At 46.4% G+C, this 20,886-nt stretch overlaps 1 protein-coding gene across 1 annotated transcript in view; it reads right to left on the reverse strand.

Moving 5' to 3' along the window:
- Blnk (B cell linker) overlaps positions 1 to 20,886 on the reverse strand; it is a 71,151-nt gene that overhangs the window by 17,884 nt on the left and 32,381 nt on the right. The window contains exons 4-11 of the mRNA XM_036196457.1: positions 20,221 to 20,261; positions 18,297 to 18,453; positions 15,187 to 15,350; positions 10,676 to 10,757; positions 9,540 to 9,608; positions 4,302 to 4,371; positions 1,039 to 1,066; positions 257 to 299 (exon numbers count right to left, since the gene is read on the reverse strand). Of these exons, the coding sequence (XP_036052350.1) occupies positions 257 to 299; positions 1,039 to 1,066; positions 4,302 to 4,371; positions 9,540 to 9,608; positions 10,676 to 10,757; positions 15,187 to 15,350; positions 18,297 to 18,453; positions 20,221 to 20,261 (654 nt within the window). The remainder of the gene's footprint in view (positions 1 to 256; positions 300 to 1,038; positions 1,067 to 4,301; positions 4,372 to 9,539; positions 9,609 to 10,675; positions 10,758 to 15,186; positions 15,351 to 18,296; positions 18,454 to 20,220; positions 20,262 to 20,886) is intronic.

Raw genomic sequence — 20,886 nt, forward strand, 5'->3', positions numbered from 1 at the left:
TCTAGCTGGCTGTGGCTGTCTGCAATAAGCAAGTAGCCTCCTCCACAGATCCTGCCTGCTTCGCTCAGGCTTTGGAGCTAACTTTCCTACTCACTACTTCAGTGCAAAGTACTAATCATTCAGAAGAGTTGGCTTCATATTAACAATTGGCTCCTAAATAATGAAAGAAATTCAGAATTAAGGATTTATATGCCAATCATTAATTGAAAAATTACTTTTGGAGTACATTCTTAGTCTTCAGAATAAACGCATTTACCTTCACAAACATTTGATGCATTCTGTGGAGAGGCAACTGGAGTCTATGTTAAGGGGAAAAAAAAGACAAAGACATTCAGCACAGCAAAACATGGAGATAAAAGTCAGAACAATATTAAATATGCTGGTAGAGATTTGATGTAGCTACTCCAAATCATGCCAACAAAGCGAAAGCAGTTTTTATTCATTGATGAGTGTGTCTCATGGAAGGAACAGTGCATTTCATTGTGGGGACATGACTAATGTGTCAACAGTGTTGATGGACACCATGACCCTCAGCAGCTGCCAGGCAGCAGTGCTTATGTGGTGGGTATCGGGCATCTGGCTTTGGTCTCATGGTTCCACCTTCTATGTATCCTAAGCAATAGTCACTGTCAGGTTCAAGAGTAAGCTCAGGTCCAGCTGGGCTGAGTTGCATCATGGGCTTGCCCAGGGTCACTGCATTCTGATCAGAAGCTGAGTTTGGTCTGTGACTATTTATCTGATACATAGTGGTCTGCTATGTGCTCTGGGGTCAGCAGTGATGGAGGCATGGATGACTGCACACCTCCTGTTATCTGCTGCACACATTCTGGGAGGCTAACAGAATCCAGCAAGGACCACTTCATCAGGAGTAGCACCTTCCCAGCTCTCTGAGATTAGAAGTTGCTCTGGGTTGTCTGGGCAGCAGCTTCAATTGCTAAGCCTGCTGTGTTGAGCACAACTGGATGCATTGTTGACCTTAAGTAAGTGGCCAACAACCTAGACTACAGGAAAGTACTTTCAAGTGCAGAATCAACTTACTGTCTTCAGTGGTGTGGCTGTTTTCTTCCTGGGGAATAAGAGATTAGCCTTGTTAGACACAAGCAATATGAACCAGAGCTTCCGGTTACCTTCTTCTTAGACCTAAACCATGATAGTGAAAACAGTGGGTAGGAAGACTGAGCTTGAAGGACAGACAGGGATGGATGGAGGGTTTAGTTGTGATGATCCTCCCAACAGATGGAGAAGGGTTAACTCTCTTAGTCAGCACTCTATTGTTCTGTTGTTTTGTGAAGAGACACCATGACCAAGGCAATTCTTATGAAAGAAAGCATTTAATGGAGGGCTTGCTTACAGTTTCAGAGGTTTAGTTTGTAATCAGTATGACAGGGAGCATGGTAGCATGCAGGCAGTAGCTGGGAGCTGCATCCTGATCTATAGGTTAGAGAGAGAGAGAGAGAGAGAGAGAGAGAGAGAGAGAGAGAGAGAAGAGAGAAGAGAGAAGAGAGAAGAAAGAAGGAGAAGAAGGAGGAGGAGAAGAAGGAGAAGGAGGAGGAAAAGAAGGAGGAGGAGGAGGCGGCGAAGGAGAAGAAGAAGAAGAAGAAGAAGAAGAAGAAGAAGAAGAAGAAGAAGAAGAAGAAGAAGAAGAAGAAGAAGAAGATTGGCCTTGTGTGGGCTTTTGAGACCTCAAAGCCCACCCTCAATGACACACTTCCTCCAACAAGGCCACACCTCCTAATCCTTTCAAATAGTGCCACTCCCTAAGCATCCAAATATATGAGCCTATAGGGGCCATTCTTATTCAAACCACCACATTAATGTTAATAAACAAAGGTCCAGTTGCCAAGAGTCATCAGAACAACTCTTGTCTCAGGTCTGCTGCTGGCTGCTTGGTGACTTTGGGCCCTTCTTTTGGTGGTAAGGCAACTACACACACTAGCTTCCTCAGTGTGACCTGAGGAGTGAGGTAAATGCAGAGCCCTTTTCACACCCCTGGCACTCTGTGGATGCTGGAGCCCAGGTAGAGGTAGACAAATAAGAATAAAAAACCAATCAAGCTGGTGAGATTGCAACCATCACCTTTCTGTATCCACCTCTGCTCTACTTCCAGGCCACTGTTCTCTGATGTCTGTCTTCCAAGAGCTCCACAGCCTCACTAGTTCAAAGTCTTTGTGATCTACGGTCTCAGATGTCTGCACCTATGCCAACATTCCCATTTATCTTGGCTTTCTTAGAGCTTGGACTTACTGTTGCTAAGGCTTTCTGCTTCTTGCTGGAGTCTATTTTTACTTCTTTTCCCTTTCCTTGATTCAGCTCCCCACTCTCTTCTCCCTTCCTCCCCACTGCTCCCTCTCATGCTTTGTCTGACCCTGAAGTATAGGGAAAGAGTACTAATAATAATCCAGCGTCTGTAAGACGTCTGTCTGGAACTAGGTTAAGCTCCTCATAGATGACTTCAACCATTTAAAGGACCTTCCCAAGTGTGTATTATATATAGTGAAACCCTGCCTCAAACAAAACTGAAAACCCATAAGAAGCCGTGTGTGTGGTAGCATGGGCTTTTAATTCCAGTATGTGGGAGGCAGAGGCAGCCAGCCAGCCTGACCTACATAGCACATTCCAGGCCAGCCAGGACTACACAGTGAGAACCTATCTCAATTTTTTTCTATTATTGTCACATTTTAGAGGTCAGGAAACAGGTTCAGAAAGACTAAGTAACTGCTCAAAGAGAAACCAAGAGAGGAGTGCAGTTCTGGTTAATAACCTACCAAATTAAGGCTTATTTGGTTTCCACTGGGGTAGAATTAAAATTGTAACTGTGCAGTCCAGTTTTATACATATGTAAGTGTGCTTAAAAAAATTTATTTTAGGGCTAGAGAGATGGCTCAGTGGTTAAGAGCACTGGCTATTCTTCCAGAGGTCCTGAGTTCAATTCCCAGCAACCACATGGTGGCTCCCAACCATCTGTAATGAGATCTGGCGCCCTCTTCTGACCTGCAGGGACACATGCAGGCAGAACACTATACATAATAAATAAATCTTAAAAAAAGAAATTAGTGAATTGCATAATTCATTTTTAAAAAAGATTTATTTTATTAAAATTTGGGTGTGTGGCATGTGAGTGTGTGTGTGTGTGTGTGTGTGTGTGTGTGGTGTTTGAATAGGTGCTATGTAGGTCAGATTTGTCAGATCTCTGGAGCTGGAGTCACAGGTGGTTGTAAGTCTCCTGGCAGGCAATCTGGGGATCAGACTCAGGTCCTCTGGAAGAGTGTTGCCTGCTCTTAACCACTGAGCCAACTTTCCAGCTCATAAGTGTACTTCTGTAAAGGCTTACTGAGCCTACATAACTGTATAGAGTATATGGTGATTTGAATAAGACGATCTCCATGGACATATATTTGAATATTTGGTTCTCAGTAGGTAGAACTTTTGGGGAAGGATTAGGAGATGTGGCCTTGTTAGAAAAGGTGTGTCACTGGGGGCCGGCTTTGAGGTCTCAAAAGACTTGTGCTGCCAGGAGGGGGTGGCACATGCCCTTACTCCCGGCACTAAGGAGGCAGAAGCAGGCATGTTGTGCCATTCCCAGTCTCTCTCTCCTCTCTACCTCATGTGTGGAGCAAGACATAAGTTCTCAGTCATTCCGTCGCTCTGCCATCATGGTCTCAAACCATATGGAACTAGGCCCAGATCAAATACTTTCTTTTACAAGCTGCCTTTGTCAGTGTCCCATGACTGCAATGGAAACGTAACTAAGGGGGTGGGAGGAGGGAGGATAAGAGAATCCGCGGTTGATATGTAAAACCAATAGAAAATCTCTTAGTAAAAAGAAAAGAAAAAAAAAAAAAAACAAGAAAAGTAACTAATACAGTGGTGTCATAATACTCACCAAGCAGTTTCCAAAGCCAGCTTAAATCCCATAAGCATTGTCCCACAAAACATGTTCAGATGTATGAGCACCCTAACGCATGCTCTAATGCCAGGTACACTTTTATACGCCATGTACTACTTGCGAATGAAATCAGGGAGCAGAAAGTAAAGGTTGAACCTGATTGGAGATCTCAGCACTATCAGGTGCTGAAAGTTGGGGTGCCCTGCAAACCACAGTGAGCCAATGAACTCATATTTTAGCTAAAACTGACTGTATGTGAGGCTAGACTCCTCATCTCCAACTATAGTGGCAGCTCCTCTGCTCCGTCATGAAGGCTAGCATCAGTGGAGAACTAACAGGAGTCCTCAGGGCAGCAGGACCCCACCATCCCACACACCCAGATCTCATACAAGCACTAACCTCAATCAGTACTCACCCAGCTCGTGGCAGTGGGGATGGTGCAGCAGGCAAAGATGACTTGGAGTCCCAGACCCCACTGTTTCGACCTGCACAGAACGTACATGAGTCAGGAACGTACATACCTTGCCTTCAGGAATGGCTGTATTAGTGAGGCTAGGATTTCTGAGACACGCATGCTTTGTGTGACTTTAAGTGAAGGGCATATATCTAGTGACATTGATTCTGGGGGCCAAATGTCTGGGCACAGATGATGAGAAATTTGAGATGCCAGTATAGGGGCAGGGGATAATACAGTAGTTGAAACACTTGCCACACCAGAGTGAAGACCAGAGTTCAGATCCCCAGAGCCCATGTAAATGCCAGGTGGGAGTGGCTGCTTGCTTGTAATGCCAGTCTTGGAAAGGTGAGCTGGGAAACTCAGAGAAATCTAGGAGCAAGACTAACCATGTTGATGAACTCTAAGTTTGATTGACAGACTCAAAAATAAGGTGGAGAGTTATGGAGGCTGATTCCCAAGGTCAGTCTCATGCCCCCACATGCACTGCACCCACACATCTGTGCCTACCCAATGCAAACATATCCACAAACGAGAAAAGAAAAGAATGCCACCGTACAACTCTCACAAAGGCTGTGGGTTAGAATGCCCCTCTAACGCTTCTGGAAGACCCGCTCCTTAGACTCATGGGCAAGTTCAATGACCCTGATTCTGAGAGCCCAGTGAAAATGCACAAAAGTTTTTTTGGGAGGGAGCCAAGAAATACCACTTGCCCCAAGTATGCTGTGCAGATAGGTTCAACAAAGGTGTCTAGAGACATATGGGCTCAGCTCACTCCTTCTGGGGTACACAGTCCTCCCAGTTCATGTGTATACACTTCAGCACAGTGTCTGCTCCTCATGCACATTAGAGAATGTCTACTCACTCACAGCCAAGTAAGGCCAAGTGCTGGGCCATTCCCCACATCACATCTTCTGAACTCATAGAAGGGACCCAGCAACCTGGACGTATATTCACTCCCTCCCCATCTGCCTGGCTGAAAAACAGAGCCAGACAGTCATGAAGGAAGCCGTGAGAGAGGTAATAGATTCCCCACACAGGGACTGCTTGGACACTACTGCTCAGGAAGACAGAAGGTTCATGATGAGAATTTGTGATGGGTCAAACTGAATTGAATAAACATTGTGTGTGGTGTACCTGCATGCATGTGCTTGTGCATGTGTATAGAGAACAGAGGAGGATGCCTGGTGTCCTGCTCCATTATTCTGCCTAATTCTTTTTAGATAGGGTCTTGCATTAAACCTGGAGCTAGGCTGGCAGCCAGCAGGTTCCAGTGACCCTCCTGTCTCTACCCACCCCCTCAGTGCTGGAGTTACCGTTCCATGCATGCTCATGCTTGACTTTTTACATGCGTGCTTAGAGAGCCAAACTCAGGTTCTCATCTTGACCAGTAAGTGCTCACACTCACTGAACCATCTCCCAAGCCATGAATAAGAGGCCACTAGAGAGAGCAATCCCTAGTTCCTAGTGGATGCTCAGGAGATACCCTGTAAGCTTGGGTCAGATCTGTTGCCCAGTGTAGTGCTTAGCTTCCTGTCGACACAGAAATGGGTTACCAAGTGTCAGTGAGGACCTGGTCTGTGGGAGGCACTGGGAGGCATTCACAGGTTCTGTGGAAGCTACTTGGAGAAGAGACATGTGGCCTCCTGCATCTCACCCATGAAGAAAAAGGCCTTCAAAAGTATTGAAAGTCAGCTGGGTGGTGGTGGCACACGCCTTTAATCCCAGCTTTCGGGAGGCAGAGGCAGGTGGATCTCTGAGTTCAAGGCCAGCCAGGGCTGCAGAGTGAGTTCCAGGAAAGGTGCAAAGCTACACAGAGAAACCCTATCTCGAAAAACAAACAAAAAAAAGTGCTGAAAGTGAGGCCACTGGGTCATTCTCTGAACTTCTGTACAGAGCCTTCTTCACACCGTACTTGCTGAGCTGAGTGCTAATGTCACAAACCACTGGCAATCCAGAGTGGATGGTCCTGATTGCTCTGGGCCTTCTCCAGCCCTGCTTCTACTTATGGCTTACTTGACTTAAATGCAATTTTAGAAAACATGTAAGAAAGGAAACCACATTTTTAAGTGTTAGGTCTCAGACTGCCCATATATCCAGAAAGGAGCTCAAGATGGACTATAGAAGGATTTCAGGCAGATAGATAGAAGCTAGCATCCCTCAGGAACTTGTGAAATCCACACCCCCTACCCCCCAACCCAACCCCTGTCCTCCAAAAGGAGTCATTTCCCTTTACTCTCCATTAACATATGCCTGCGCTAGCTGTCAGCCTGTGCTGCCCCCTCGAGGCTCCCTCAGTATCACAAGTACCTGTTGTACATTTCAAAGTCCACACTAGAACCTAGGCCCTTCCCTCCCTCAGTTACTCATCCTCCTTATAACCCACATGATTTGTTCACCCCACATCCTCTCTACCTCCTGCTGTTGTCTGTCTTGCTATCACCTTGCTTTCTTGCTCTTCTCACTCCTCCCCTGCTATGCTCTATTCTTTAATGCCATCTTCACTATTCTCTCCCGCTGCCCCGGCTTCCCTGGTCCTGGCCATGGCTGTGGCAAGTTTGTTTCTCTCTCTGCTCTGGACTCTTCCAGGTGCCTTTGGACATTTTCTCTCTTTTACTCACAATAAAAGCCTTCCCCCAATAATGGAGCAGTCATGTCCACAGTTTTATTACTGAGCTCCCTCGCATACAGTGAGCTGTACCGGTGACATGAAAATAAAGGGAAATGTCATCCGACCATGGTGTGTGAGTCCCATTGTGATCATCTGATGGCTGAGTAAAATTGAACAGTAAGGTTGACACTGTGCAAATAGGCTAGCCACCCATATTCAGAGAGAAGAATTCAGGGCAGAGGAGGCAACCACGTCTGAAAAAATAGGAAGCAGATAAAAGGTCTAAGTCAGACCTCACCCCCACCCAACCTTTGTGAGACCTACTGCCTGGTGTTTCTACTATCCTTTCCTCCATGTCCCCAACCAGCACACTGACATCTCCCTTTTCTTTCCTCTCCATACATAGCTTTTAGCCAGCAGACAGGAGGGCCTTCCAGCTGCAGTCTGGGGAAGCAAAGCATGGTGCTGGTGCAAACCCGTGCGTGCTCTTAGGCCGGTGGTGTGGCTCCACAGATAAAAGTGCTTGTCGCCAAACCTGAGGAGCCAAGTTCAATCCCCAGAATCCACATGGTGAGGGAACTGACTTTACAAAGTTGTCCTGAGACCTCCTCATGTGTACCAAGGAAAACGTGCCCTGTCCCCTGACGAATACATTTTTTTTAAAAAAAAATCCACTGTGGTCTTGCATTAGGAAGATAGCATTGTACTTATTTCTCTGTCATCCAATTGGCTGGGTGACCTCTTAGAAACACTGTCTCAGGTGCTCTGTGAAATGGGACACTCCTCATCTTATCAAATTCACTTTTCATGGTCAGACAACAGGATAAATCTGACATTTTAAGAGTCAGCCTGACACAGTCAGAATCTGGGAAGGAGAAAAAAATTGTGACGGCTAAAAACTTTATCATGAGGGAAAAGAGCCAGATGTTCAGAAGCCAGATGCACAGAGCCACCCGGTGAGTGATCTGGTCTATGTGAAATGTCAGCAAAAGCAGGTTGACAGCAGCGGATGCAGACAAGAGTGGTTGCCTGGAGCCGGAAGTGGGGACAGCATTGACTATAAAAATGAGCAGAACTGATCCTGAGGGCTGGGTGGGCATGGATATTTCCTAAAAGTGAGATGGGGCAGTGATTACATAATGTGTTACTATAAACATCATGGTCCATAGAAATCACTGACTTTATACTAAGATGGGTGAGTGTTATATATAATTCTCCAATCATAACTCATAAAGGGTTAGTAAATAGGATTGTTTTTAGTGTCTTGCAATGAATACCCCAGTGTCTCTGGGTGCTGGCAGAGTGCTAGGGACTGCAAATGTGCCATCTGCCCCCCCACTAACACTGAGTGGAACAGATGGAGGCTCAGAGAGGGTAAGAGGCAGGGCCACGTGAGCTGTGGACCCAGACAGCACTTCTCTCTAGCCAGGAGTCTGTATTGTTCTTTGGAGGCTTGCTGTGCAGGTCAGAGTCACTGTTGCCTCTCTCAAAGGAGGGCATGATGGGAGAGTGGAGACAGACCCCTCTACTCACCAGCTAGGCCCTTCTGCTCTCCCAGAGTGCAGCCAGACCAAGGGGCACATCAGTGGGATGACCCCAGCAATGGTGTGCCAGGCACCCACATTCCTTTCTGAATGTGCCCAGTTCTTGGTTGGGACACTCTAAGGGACAAGTGTGGTAGATGATGTACCAAAAGCACAAAAGTAGGAGGGCAAAATCAGTGTCGGACTCTATCTCTGTTTGGAGCAGAAATTTAGAAGTGTTCATTTTAACGGTGCAGGTTGGTTGGCAACTGCTGCTTACTTTCTCAGCTAGGAAATTCATTTACAGGTCCTCAGTATGTCCTGCTTCTGTGTTTTTTCCACAGCACTCTACTTCAACTTCATATCCAATGTTTGTTCTGTTAACCCCACCCCACCCCCACGTCAGCCACGAAAGCCCCAGAGCTCCATCTCTTTGCAAGCATTCTTGGAGACTGCTGTTTCCTGCTATTATTAGACAGTGTAGCATCCCATACTCTGAAGCAGGCACACACACAAAGATTCCATCCAGCAATTCCAAAACAATTTGGGCTGCATTACTGTGAAATTCAGTTTCCACATTTATGGGGATTTGTAATTTCAAGCTTTGGGGGGGTGGGGTGGGGTAGGGTATGGGGACAGAATTGTGAATGATACCAACTTAGAAAAAGCTCAGAAATACAGATTCTATCTATCCTTTCCTGATAAAAGCTATGGACCAAACAGACACTTTACTCTTCAAATTCTCACTGGGAGACAAGTCCCTATGGACTGAGCTGCTTGGTTTCTTTAAACTGGTGGTTCTCACCCGGCTAGGAGTTGATTCCCAACTCAGAGATAGTTGGCACCATGTGGGGATATTTTTGCTCATCACATTTAGGGAGATGATTTGGAATCTAGTGGGTAGAGGTCAGGGCAATGCCAAGAAGCCTGTGGGCATCGATGAGACTAAGACTTTGTTCCCCATTATCAGGAAACTTGGGGATATAAGTGATTGTTCACATATGATCTTAGTTGTGCATCTCTTTTAGAATAGATTAAAAACCAACCATACATATTATACCTTACCTGTGACATTCCCTGGAGGTGACATTGGCTTTGAGCTGTTTGGCTTGGTTGATCTATTCACCATGGGAGCTGAAATACACAAATATGTACACATGGAGTGATTACAGGTATGTTCCACTGAGGAAAGTTCTTGTAGAGAGAAAGATGATTGGTCAAGCCAGAGAATCTGCAAAGATTCCATGACCCTTATTCGTCACATAAACCATCCACAGAAATCTTCTCGTGGGGAACCTCTGGATTTGATATATTAGTGATTAAAAGAGTGAAATAAGACCATCTGCTAAAGTACATGTGGATCAGAATGTCACCCACCTAGAGGCTTGGGAGACAAAAGAGAGTTGGGCTTTGTTTTGTTTTAATCAAAAGTATATTAAAGCTAAACATGGCAGTGCCAAATCAATCACTCTTTCCCTTCCATACACAAATTCTCTTGGATTTTGAGATCGTTTGAGGGGTGAAGAGGGGGGAATGTGTAGGTATTGTTTTGTGTATTTGGGTGGCTTGGTCTTAAAGCTGTTTCTCATGCTTGGGGAGTACAGGAGAGCATTGTTATTAAACAACAAACAAACAAAAACCCTAGGAAAGTTGAGGACAGTTCTCTCTGGTCCAGTTTATCAGACGGGAAGTACCACCTGCCCGGGACTATATTTTCCAAAGTCACTGTTTCCAGAGGGTGCTGTTTCCATGTCTGATCTAAGACATGTGTTGGTGATAGCATTTCTTATTCCTGGCAGGATTTACAAAGCATCCCATAGGCCTGAGACACGTGGAACTAAAGAGCCAGGATGAAAGTACATGGGCTCTCACTTTATCATTCCTCCACAGACTTGCTCACAGTACACTGTCTCTCAGTCCACCCCGTGGCTTGCAATCCTGTGAGCGTTAGCTTTTGAGAACCATTCTGCATGAAGGCAGCTGAAGGTAATAGCTCCAGAGATGTTATAGCCTGGGTCTAAAACCATGAACATGGAAGGAGGAGAAAGGCTCTGAACCAGATGCTCCCCTAGTCAAAGGGGGTGTGGCTACAGAGGAGAAGCCTTGTCAATTCCGAGTTCCTCAGCGCTTTCTGCTCAACAGCCTGGTGCAGGCTAACTGCTAGAAGCTTCCTTCAGGTACTCCAAACTCCAAATGCTTACCTTTCTCAGTAGGCAGCGGGCTGCTTTCTCTGGGATGGATATAGTTTTCATCATTATCCTCCACAGGGACCACATAATCAGCCTAAAAGAAACATAGAAGTAAATGAAGAGAGTGCTTGCTGTAATTCATAGTTAACTGTGGGAGAAAGAGATTTTTGTTTTTATGAAAGCTTTAATGGGCTGTAGTTCACATACTAGAAAATTGCATGAGGCGAAGCTTACAATGGGGTGCCTTTTGGCATTTAGTTATCTGTTGGATCTACAGGGGCTTGTCTACTAGGCTCTGTCCCATGAGTGCTAAGTCCACAGCTGTTGAAGTCTCTTAAGTAAAATGTGTAATACCGGTTGTATTTTCTGTGATGAAACATCAGGGGCAGATGCAACTTATGGAAGGGAGAGTTTATTTGGGCTTAGGGTTCCAGAGGGACAAGCATCCATGATGGCAGGAAGGCACAATAGCAAACAGAAGGTATGGTAGCGTGATGTTGAGAGGTCACATCTTTAATCACAAGTATGAACCAGAGCTTTCACTGGGTGTGGGGTGAGATTATGTAAACTCAAAAGCCCATCCCAGTGACATAGTTCTTCAAGCAAGGCCACACCTCCTGAACTTCCCCAAACAGTGCCACCAGCTGGGGACCACGTGTTCTAATGCCTGAGACTATGAGGCTATTCTCATTCAGACCGCTACATCAGTATTCAGCCAATTTTGGGTACTTTGATTTCCAGGCTTCTAAAATACCTAATGTGACTTTAGATATGTCTTATAGTTTGGATCTATATTCCTTTGATGGGTACTGCTTAGGTACTTACTATCCATATACATATCTTTGACTATTAATATTCTTTCCCACTTTTAATTGGGTTATTTACATTTCTATTGTATATTAGTTCCTTGTATGTCCTAGATATAAGTCCATTATAAGATGCATGATTTGTGGTTTTTTTCTCCAATTTTGAGTCTCACTGTGTGCACACACTAGCTCTGAACTGAAGTTGCCTACTTCAGCTTCCGGGGGTAGGGATTACAGGCATGTGCAATGGGCTTTCCTCATGCTTTCTTAGTGCATCACTTCCGGCACAAAGATCTACATTTTAAGTCCACTTTGTGTATCTTTTTTCTCTGCTATTTGTGTTTTAGTATCATTAAAAAACATTGCCTAACTCAAGGCCATGAAGATTTCTACTTATGCTTCCTTCCCTCTAAGAGCCCAATAGTTTCATATCTATGATCCACTTCTTTCATATGGTATGAGAGAGGGTCCGATTCCTTCATTCTGCATGTGGATATATATTTTCTAGTACTAAAATCAGTTACTTCTTTACTAAATTTTCTTGGCCTTTGTCAACAACCAGTGGACCATTAGGAGAAAGAGAGAGAGAGAGAGAGAGAGAGATTTTATACTGATAAAACACAAATGAGCTACCTAGGTCTTAAAAATAATTTTTCTAGCTGGGGATTTAGCTCAGTGGTAGAGCGCTTGCCTAGAAAGCGCAAGGACCTGGGTTCGGTCCTCAGCTCTGAAAAGAAAAGAAAAAAAATTAAAAAAAAATTTTTTTTCTAATCTGCCCTTATAGAATGACAAGAAGGTTACCAGAGAAGAAAAAAAAACAAAACAATAAGACCCCCCCAAGCAAAACAAAATAACAACAACAACCAAACCCTGTCATTTGACTCAGCCATCCTAACAGCGCTGTCAGGTGGATACTCCCACCCTCTCGGAGGTACAGAGAAAACACACAGCTTGCACAAGGCCGTGGATACAGGATTTGAACCCACTCTGAGTGCTGAGAACTTGCATGTCTCCTGCAACCCGCCCTCCACTCCTCTTTCAGAGTTCTTCCTCTTTCCAGTCAGCTGCCGTTTCTCATCTCTTCTTCATCTTCAGTAGGAGCCGTCCTATCTACACTGCCTAGAATCCAATCTATTTAGAGTAGTGCTATTTCTGGAACCAAGACATTTTTATTCCCAAAGACCAATGACAGAAAAGAGTTGATCCAATCCCAACAAATTCTGTTTGTTCAAGGGGAGGGTCTATACAATGTGCATTTCCAGTACTGCCATTCCATAGTTTACAATTGCTACCTGTCAAAACAGGTACATAATGAAGACACGTCACGATCTGTACCTTAAAGAGACTGCAGGCATTACTGTGAGGTTTTGATGTAAACTCCATCACCCGATGGACAAGCTATAAAACCATAGCTGTAGTGTCAGCCTGGTCTGACACTACATAGTGAGTTCTAGGACAGCCAGTGCTACATAGAGAGACCTTGTCACAACAAAACAGAACAAAAACCCAACCAACCAACAAAAACCCAAAACAACAACAAACAAAACAAGTAAAAATAAGAGCTTTAGGGATGCATAAGGTTCTAAGTACTAGAAAAAGAAAAAGTTGGGTGTGTATGTGTGCATGTGTGTGGGTTTTGTCTTTTCTTTTTCTTTTTTGTGGATTCTTTTTTTTTTTTTTTCCTTTCTCCTGAGACAAAGTCCCATGTAGCCTAGCCTGGTTGTTTCACTCATTCTGTAGGCAAGGTTGGCCTTGAACCCTGGCCCTCCTGAATGACGGGACTACTGGCCTCTGCCACTACTCCTGATTCCTGGTAGAAAAACACTCTATCAGCTGGGCCACCTCCTTAGTTTGTGTGTGTGTGTGTGTGTGTGTGTGTGTGTGTGTGTGTGTGTCGGTACAGGAGCACACGTGTGCCCAGAGGACAACCTCAGGAGTCATTCTTTCGGTGCCGATCACTTTGTGGGCTTTGTTTGATTTTTTTGTTTAATTAGTTTTATTTACTTTTCTTTTTTGAGACAGGGTTTCTTTGTTTGACAGGGCCTCTTATCAGCCTGGGACTTACTCACTAATTAACTTAGGCTGGCCAACCATTCAGGCTGAAGGATCAGCTTGTCTCCACCAGTGTTGGGATTACAGGCAAGCCTCATGACTCATGGCTTTTTAATGGCTTCTGTGGGAATTGAACTCTGGTCTTCCTGCTTGCAAAGCAAACACTTCACCAGATGAACTGTCACTCCGGCCCTTGTCTTGGTTTTTCTTCACAAAGAGATTTTCTTTAAAATCTCAACTTTCCACCTGCTCCTCCTAGAATATAGTCTCCTCTATACTTCTTCCCCCTGCTGCAGGCTTTCTTGACCCTCCTCTGCAGGGATGCGGTGTGCGGAACTCTGCCTCACCTCACTGAGCTCCCGCCCACCTAATCACAGAAACGGAGACTCTGGCACAGCCCACGGTGTCTCGTCTGTGTCTAAATTCATATCTTCATGTGAATTTGCCAACGGGTAAGAGTCTGACTGGTTTCTTTCTCTCTGCTGCTCCCTGCCACCCTGTGCCCTCCTTAAAGAGACAGCATCATCTCTCTGACAGACAGACAGACAGACAGACAGACAGACAGACAGACAGACAGACTGACTCAGCATTGAGAAACCTCCACTCCCTAAGTCCGTTGCCATGAGCTTTTCACCGTCCCTAGTGCAGGAGTCAGGCACTGAAGTGTGTAGGTGACAGGAGGGAGGGGCCTTTCAGGATAAAGGTGTCCACACAGGATAGGAGCCCATGATAAATGGAAAAGGGACCAGGATCCATTCACAACTGAACTGAGCTACCACGAGGCTCAGCAACTCGGCCTCAGTGCTGGCTACGGCCACCTTCAGTCCTTGGGAGAAACTAGAAAACTGGCTTTGTAAAGAATCTAGAACATGAAAGGAACATGTGTGTGTGTGTGTGTGTGTGTGTAAGCAATATATTTATCTATCTATCATCTATCTATTTATTAAATAAATATCAAAATATTAAGGGGAAAAACTGATTCAGAGATGTTGGCCAGCTTGCCCAAAATTGCAGAGCTGACATGACCCGAAGGAATTTAGATGTAGAAGGTTCTGTTTTCTGTCTCCTGTTGGGAAATTATATTAAGACGCAAATAAAGGTCATTTCACAACAGGTTCCCAAGCCACAGCTTCTATCACCTGCAGGCATCTCAAACCAAGTGATTTCTTAGAGCATCTTCGATAGAGAGTCTGTCTGCTGAGGGCTTAGAGCTGTCTTTAGTGTCCTCCTGTGGAAGAATCTTAATGGCTGTGCCTCAACTAAGGGTTGTCTCTGTCATTAAAATGCAAATTCTGAGGGAGCCAGGACCACTAGGTTCAGGCAGCCATGTCACACAGCCTGGCCAGTTCACTGGGTGGAGGAAGAGGTTGATGAGGTGGGTTTCTGGATTCCTGGGGGCTGGGGGCAGGAGTGGGAAGCAAGAGCTGTGAAGGTCGTTGAGAGATATGGCAGAGTTGATAGTAGAGACACAGATCCAGTACATCCACCACACTTCTATGGAAAGCTAACATGATTAAGATGGGTCACATGTGCCATTTTAGAGAAAGCAAATTCCCCTCAGGGTCACCTTGAGGGATCTGGAGGACAGTAGGGCTTGGAGGGAGGGAGACCGGTTCAGGCCTACTTTCCCGGCCCTCCAAGACCCTTTGAGCAGGCTTACTTTACCTCATCATCAAGGAGGTCTTTGGGCTTGGGGGGGATCTGAGGCTTCTGTAGAGAGGTGGGAGCTGGCAGAGTGGAGGCCAGTCTTGCTTTCGCTGAAGGCCAGGAAGGCTTACTGGGGAGCGTCTTGCTGAAGGGTGGAGAGTGCCGCTGGCTGGATCGATTATCTTGAACAAACATGAAACACACAAAAGAGGCTCTGGGTCATTCGTTATGTGGATACCACGGGGATCTAGACAATACACAGCTGAAGGCGCGTATGTAACTACAAAGGGTCAGTGTGGTGTTCTTCAAGGGGCCAAGTGAACAGCAGGGCTGAAAGCTTCAACTGTCCATTTACCTACCTGCTAACTAGCAGAAGACCCTTAGGCCATACTCCCAGGGGAGTGATAAAAGTCTACAGGCTCCAGAGAGTTGAGAGTCCAACACCTTGCTAAGCACAGTGGGTGAAAGCAGCATGCAGAAGCAGGAAGTGTGGTTCTCACTTGTATTTACACATTAGTGCCATCTTGGGGGCTTTAAAAGTGGCCTCACTCTGGATCTAATTCTGGAGGAAGTCTGTGGTGATGTTTTTTTTAAGTCCTTCAGGAACCCCAGGTTATTCCAAGGACTTCCTTTCCTCAACTCCCAGAGAAGCCAGGTGACCTGCTCTGTTCAGGACTGTTGCGCAGGTATCTGAGAGTCCAGGTTCTGAAGCATGACTAAGGGACCTGGGTTCCTTCTGCTCTGCCATCGACTAACTGCACCTGTTTCAACCAATTGCAATTGCTCATTTGAAAGCTCATGCTCTCTACTTTAGAGTTATTGTAGGAATAAGAAAAACTGTAGGGAAAGCAGCCGGTGCTGTATGGATGCCCAATCAATGGATCTGATACCACCATGCTCTGTGAGAGCTTCAGATACCCAGCCTGCCCAGCAAAGCTGTGAGCTGAGTTCTGATTGGACTGACACGTTTTTCAGGAGTTCTTAGCTTAGGGATGCCCTGGCATTCTCCATCCTAGGCAACACACTGGCTTACAGCAGGCTGCTGGGTTTCCTGCTTCTTCCTGTGACGTTACCTTGCTTGTCACGCCCTGACACTATGGCTCTTCTTGGTGCCCATTCTTACTTTTAGCACTTGCTTTTTCTTTGTCTGAGGCATGTGGGCAATGTCACATGCACTGTGTTCACACACTAGGGCATCTGCTCTGCTGAGCCTACCAGCACCAGCTTTATTTCTAGCTCTTGGAGTTTATATAGAATTCTTAATGCGGTGTTTCAACCCACGAGAAGCAGCAAGGCTTTGACGAATAATTGAATTGTGGTTTCTGGTTTGCCGTGTGCACCTGATACAGCCCCTTCCCTCTCCGCATCCTTGTAATGAGTGGACAAAGTCAGGTACCACATCCAGTGGGGAGTGAATGGGGCAGGGCTTGGTGCGGGCTAGTGTGGGAGCGGAGAGGCCCAGCTCTACCACGTACGTAACCATGGCACAGTCAGCTCTCTCACCGAAGTCTTTCCTTCTTCCACACAGTGAAGCTGCCTCCCTCTTCCACAAGGCTGACAGGGTGAAGAAGCCTAGCAACAAAGCGCTGCCCTGTAACCTACAGAACACAGCGGGAGTGTGTTGCCTTGCTCACGTGCTCAGGGCTGAGCATGGTTCAGGCCACAGTCAAGGCCTAACAGGTTAACTGTGGAACACAGAACCAGCAGCACCCGACAAGCTCTGGAGAGGTTGCTGACAACAGTAGGGTGATCCTGCCGCATACATGCAAGCTGCCCTGGTTGCGGACGGACATCCGTCACCCCCACCTTTGGAAACCTAGTCACCTGCTGTGGTGAGAACAGAGATGACTTTCCCTGTTCCTCATGGCACCTTACACAAGCTGCCTAAAAGCTCTGCCTCTGACCTTCGCCCCCAGCTGGCTTCAGCTTGTTTTGTTTGTTTGTTTATGTTTTGCTTTTTTAAAAAAAAAAAAAAAAACAAAACTATTTTCAATTTTGAAACAGGGGCTTGCTAAGTTGCCCAACCTGAGAACTTGGGATCCTCCTTCCTCGTCCCCACCCCCATGTTGTGGTGATATTATGTTCCCCAAAATATATCATGCACCCTAATAAATTTATTTGGGGTCAGAGAACAGAACAGCCACTAGACAGATATAGAGGCTAGAAAATGGTGGCACTCACACCTTTAATCCTATCACTTGGGAGGTAGAGATCCATCCGGATCTCTGTGAGTTTAAAGCCACACTGGGAACAGCCAGGCATCGTGACTCACATCTTTAATCCCAGGGAGTGATGGTAGAAAGCAGAAAGGTATACAAGGTGTGAAGACCAGAAACTAGAAGCATTTGGCTTGTTAAGCTTTTAGGCTTTGGAACAGCACAGTTCAGCTGAGATTCATTTGGATAAGACTCAGAGGCTTCCAGTCTGAGGAAACAGGATCAGCTAAGGAACTGGCAAGGTGAGGTTAGCTGTGGCTTGTTCTGCTTCTCTGATCTTCCAGCATTCACCCCAATATCTGGCTCCAGGTTTGATTTTATTAAGACCATTTAAGATTCCTGCTACACCAAGTTAGGATTAAGGCCTGTGCTACCACGTCAGGCTCCTTAATAAACCACAGAGGCATGCCTCAAAGCCAGACTTGTGCTATATCTGTTTGGCCTAAGAGGTTGATTCCAGGCCCAGAGCTCACCCCCACTCCCCCTCAAACACCCACAGTCTAAATGGCCTGTGTGTAAAGCTGCCTGGCACAAGAGCAGAGGGAGCTTTACGGACACTCAGGTCCTTGAAGAGCACTGTTGTTCTGTTTGGACTTCTCAGAAGTTTCAGAGCCTTGGATGAACAAGTTCCCAGGAGAGAGAGGACTAAATGTCCAGGTTGATTTTTCATGGGGCTAAAAGGGCAGCTCTTAGGGTACACTTCCTTATCAGTACAGGGAACCTGTTCAATGCTCACAATCTGAGGGAAAATGCTCCCCACAAAATGAAAAAGGGATAACATTGTGCCCCCACACATGCTAGCTCCAGGACTGCCGCTTGGAAGTGAGAGTGGAGAAGGGCAGGGACCCTGGGGCAGTAGCTAGGTTTGCCCATCTCCTCTCCCTGTGGGCCCGGCATCCACAGTGGCCTCACCTACATACTCGCCCCTGGTGAAGGGCAGGGCTGGATGGACCACCCTTGTCTGCTGCTCAGCAGGCGGCGGCTCATAGGAATCGTCGCCCGTCTCCTCCGCGGGCATCACGTACATCTCGGAGTCCGAATGCTCATCTGGATTTTCATAGTCACTGTCCTGCAAATATAAGACCATGCTTGGCATCCCGGCAGGTGCCGTGGGATGGACAGTTCCTACCTTAGGAGGCAGGAGCGGTTCCTGCAGTGGAGGACAGGAAACTGAGGCGGGGGTGGGTGGGTGGGTGGGGGAGACATTTTTGCATCCACCTGCTCCACACAGCTCCCACTACAACCACACAGGAGCCACAACAGGACTTTCCAGGGCAGAGACGGGACACTTATGATGTTCTAACGAGGTTTCTCTGTCCGGTCTAAAGGCTTTAGGAACAAGCATTTCATACTATCTGCGGTGGAGACTGAAGTGAAAATAACCACCAGGGGCATTTACCCAATCCTTATTAATCTCAGTTGTTTGACTTTGGGATAGGTCAGTCCCTACTCTCCAGGCTGTTTTAACTTTGTGTTCCTCGCTCCATGCCCTCTTTTAAAACACTACTTCTTATAATTACACCATGTTCCCTTCCCCTTTCCTCCCACCTAGCCCTCCCATATACCCATCCTCGCTCCCTTTCAAATTCTTAATTCAGCCAGCAAGCGGCCTCCTCTCTTCCCCTCTTTTGCCGTGGATGTGAGCTTGCGCTGCTTCCAGCAGGGGGCGCAGCCGTGACACTGGTTTCCGCTACACTGGTTTCTGGGAGGAACTTTATGCCCAAGTGACCCTCAGTGAGGTCATTCTTCCTCTTTTTTCTTTTCTTTTTCTGCGGCTAAAGCAGGAGGAACTGCTGTCTTCAAAGACCACATCCACTCCAGGTGGTGAACACAAATTTGATTCTGGGCATTGGCCTGGATCCTCATCGTGGGTCCTCATCCCACTGAGGGACAGTGGGAATGTCGGGGCTGTCCTCATGACCTGTTTCCTTATATGTGAGGTGGGGGTGTGGTCTGTGTAGGGTCCCTTACAAATCGAAACGCAGATCAGAGCATGCCGACATTGCTGAAGGGCACAAGTGTGCTCAAGAAAACTTTAGGATGCCTAGTCTCCGCAAGACTCAGCTGCCCACAGGTGCGGACTGCAGAGCCACTTGGAGAAGATTGACAGTTCACTCTGATGTATATCACCTGCCAGCGCCACTGTGGCTAGGTTCCTCTTTTTCACTCTGTGACCTAGGGAGCGTGGCTGATGTTCTTTGGGTCATAGCAGGTACTTTGGTAGCCAACAGCCTGGTTCTGAGGTCTCAAGTTTGGAAACTGCAAGTTAATCACACATTCTACTCTGGTTCTAGAAGCACCTGTGCCTAACATTAAGTCCCTTTTAAAACAAAATAGGATTTTGCTAAATAGCCGAGGCTGTCCTCAAACCTGCCAAGTAACCAAGACTGACTTGAACCCTCAGTATTCCTGCCTCAGCCTCCCGAGTACTGTGGGATTATAAGTGTGTACCAGCTCTGGCATTAATTCCTGTTGTGATGGGTCTCCTGCCTGGGGTCAGGAGGTACTTGAGTAGTGGGGATCTTGGGTCAGAAGTATGTCCATCAGTAGAGAACTATTTAAACACTTATGGTTTTGTGTGGTTGTGAACTCTGAGAATGGGGTTAGAGACTGTACATATAAAGTGCTCAGCCTGGCTTGTGGTCAGCACTGGGTCAAGGCAGCTGCTAGTGAGGTCACTGCCACCTGCCAGGAAGAGGTTTTTCAGTCCTTCTAGGTCCCTCTCCCTGTGATGTTCAGCTAGCCAATCAGCATTCAGAAACAAACCATTTGAGAGGTCTCCCCCAGGAGGCTGGCATCCCCCCCACCCCACCCCATCCCAGGAGCAGATACTTACAAAATCATCTGACCACCGCTCCTCTTCCTCTGCAGGGCTGTCTGTATGTAACAGGAGAGGGACACAGAGCAAAAGCGTGAGTCCAGCTGGCCCGCTCCAGCTGACCCACAAGCACCAATGCTGCCTGCTCTTCTGTGGGCCTTCTGTTGGCCTTGAATGGTAAATGCGGCCACATTGTCATTCACTTTTGATCTCTTAGAAAGTTTGAATCTCAAAGCACAAAAAGAAGTCCTGCAGGAGCTTAGCATTGGGAACCTTTACCTAGGCCTGCCTGCCTGCCTTTGTCAAGAGACATGACTGGACTATTACACTTGTCTTTTGTTGTTGTTGTTATTTTAATAAACTCCATGTTGTTTTAATAAACTGTCAGGTCCAAGGGGTAACCCATTCCGCTCCAAAACGGCAGGTCCATTAACTCAGTCCAACATTGAGTCTAGGCCCAACTCAGACTGGACTACAGGAGGATTTCTGGTGGTTAGAGAAAAGCCAGCATTCCTCAAGAACTTGTGAAACTGGTTCCCATTTGCTAAGAGGAGTCATTTCCCTGACCTTTGGCAGAAGGGACAATGGCACTCCATTGACATGTATTTGTGGCTGTATATCAAAGCCCATGATGGCTTCCAGGCTCCTACACTCCCTATTCACAGGTACTTGTTATACATTTCA

This window comes from Onychomys torridus, chromosome 1, assembly GCF_903995425.1.
Source record: "Onychomys torridus chromosome 1, mOncTor1.1, whole genome shotgun sequence".
In the NCBI taxonomy this organism is placed as follows: Eukaryota; Metazoa; Chordata; class Mammalia; order Rodentia; family Cricetidae; genus Onychomys; species Onychomys torridus.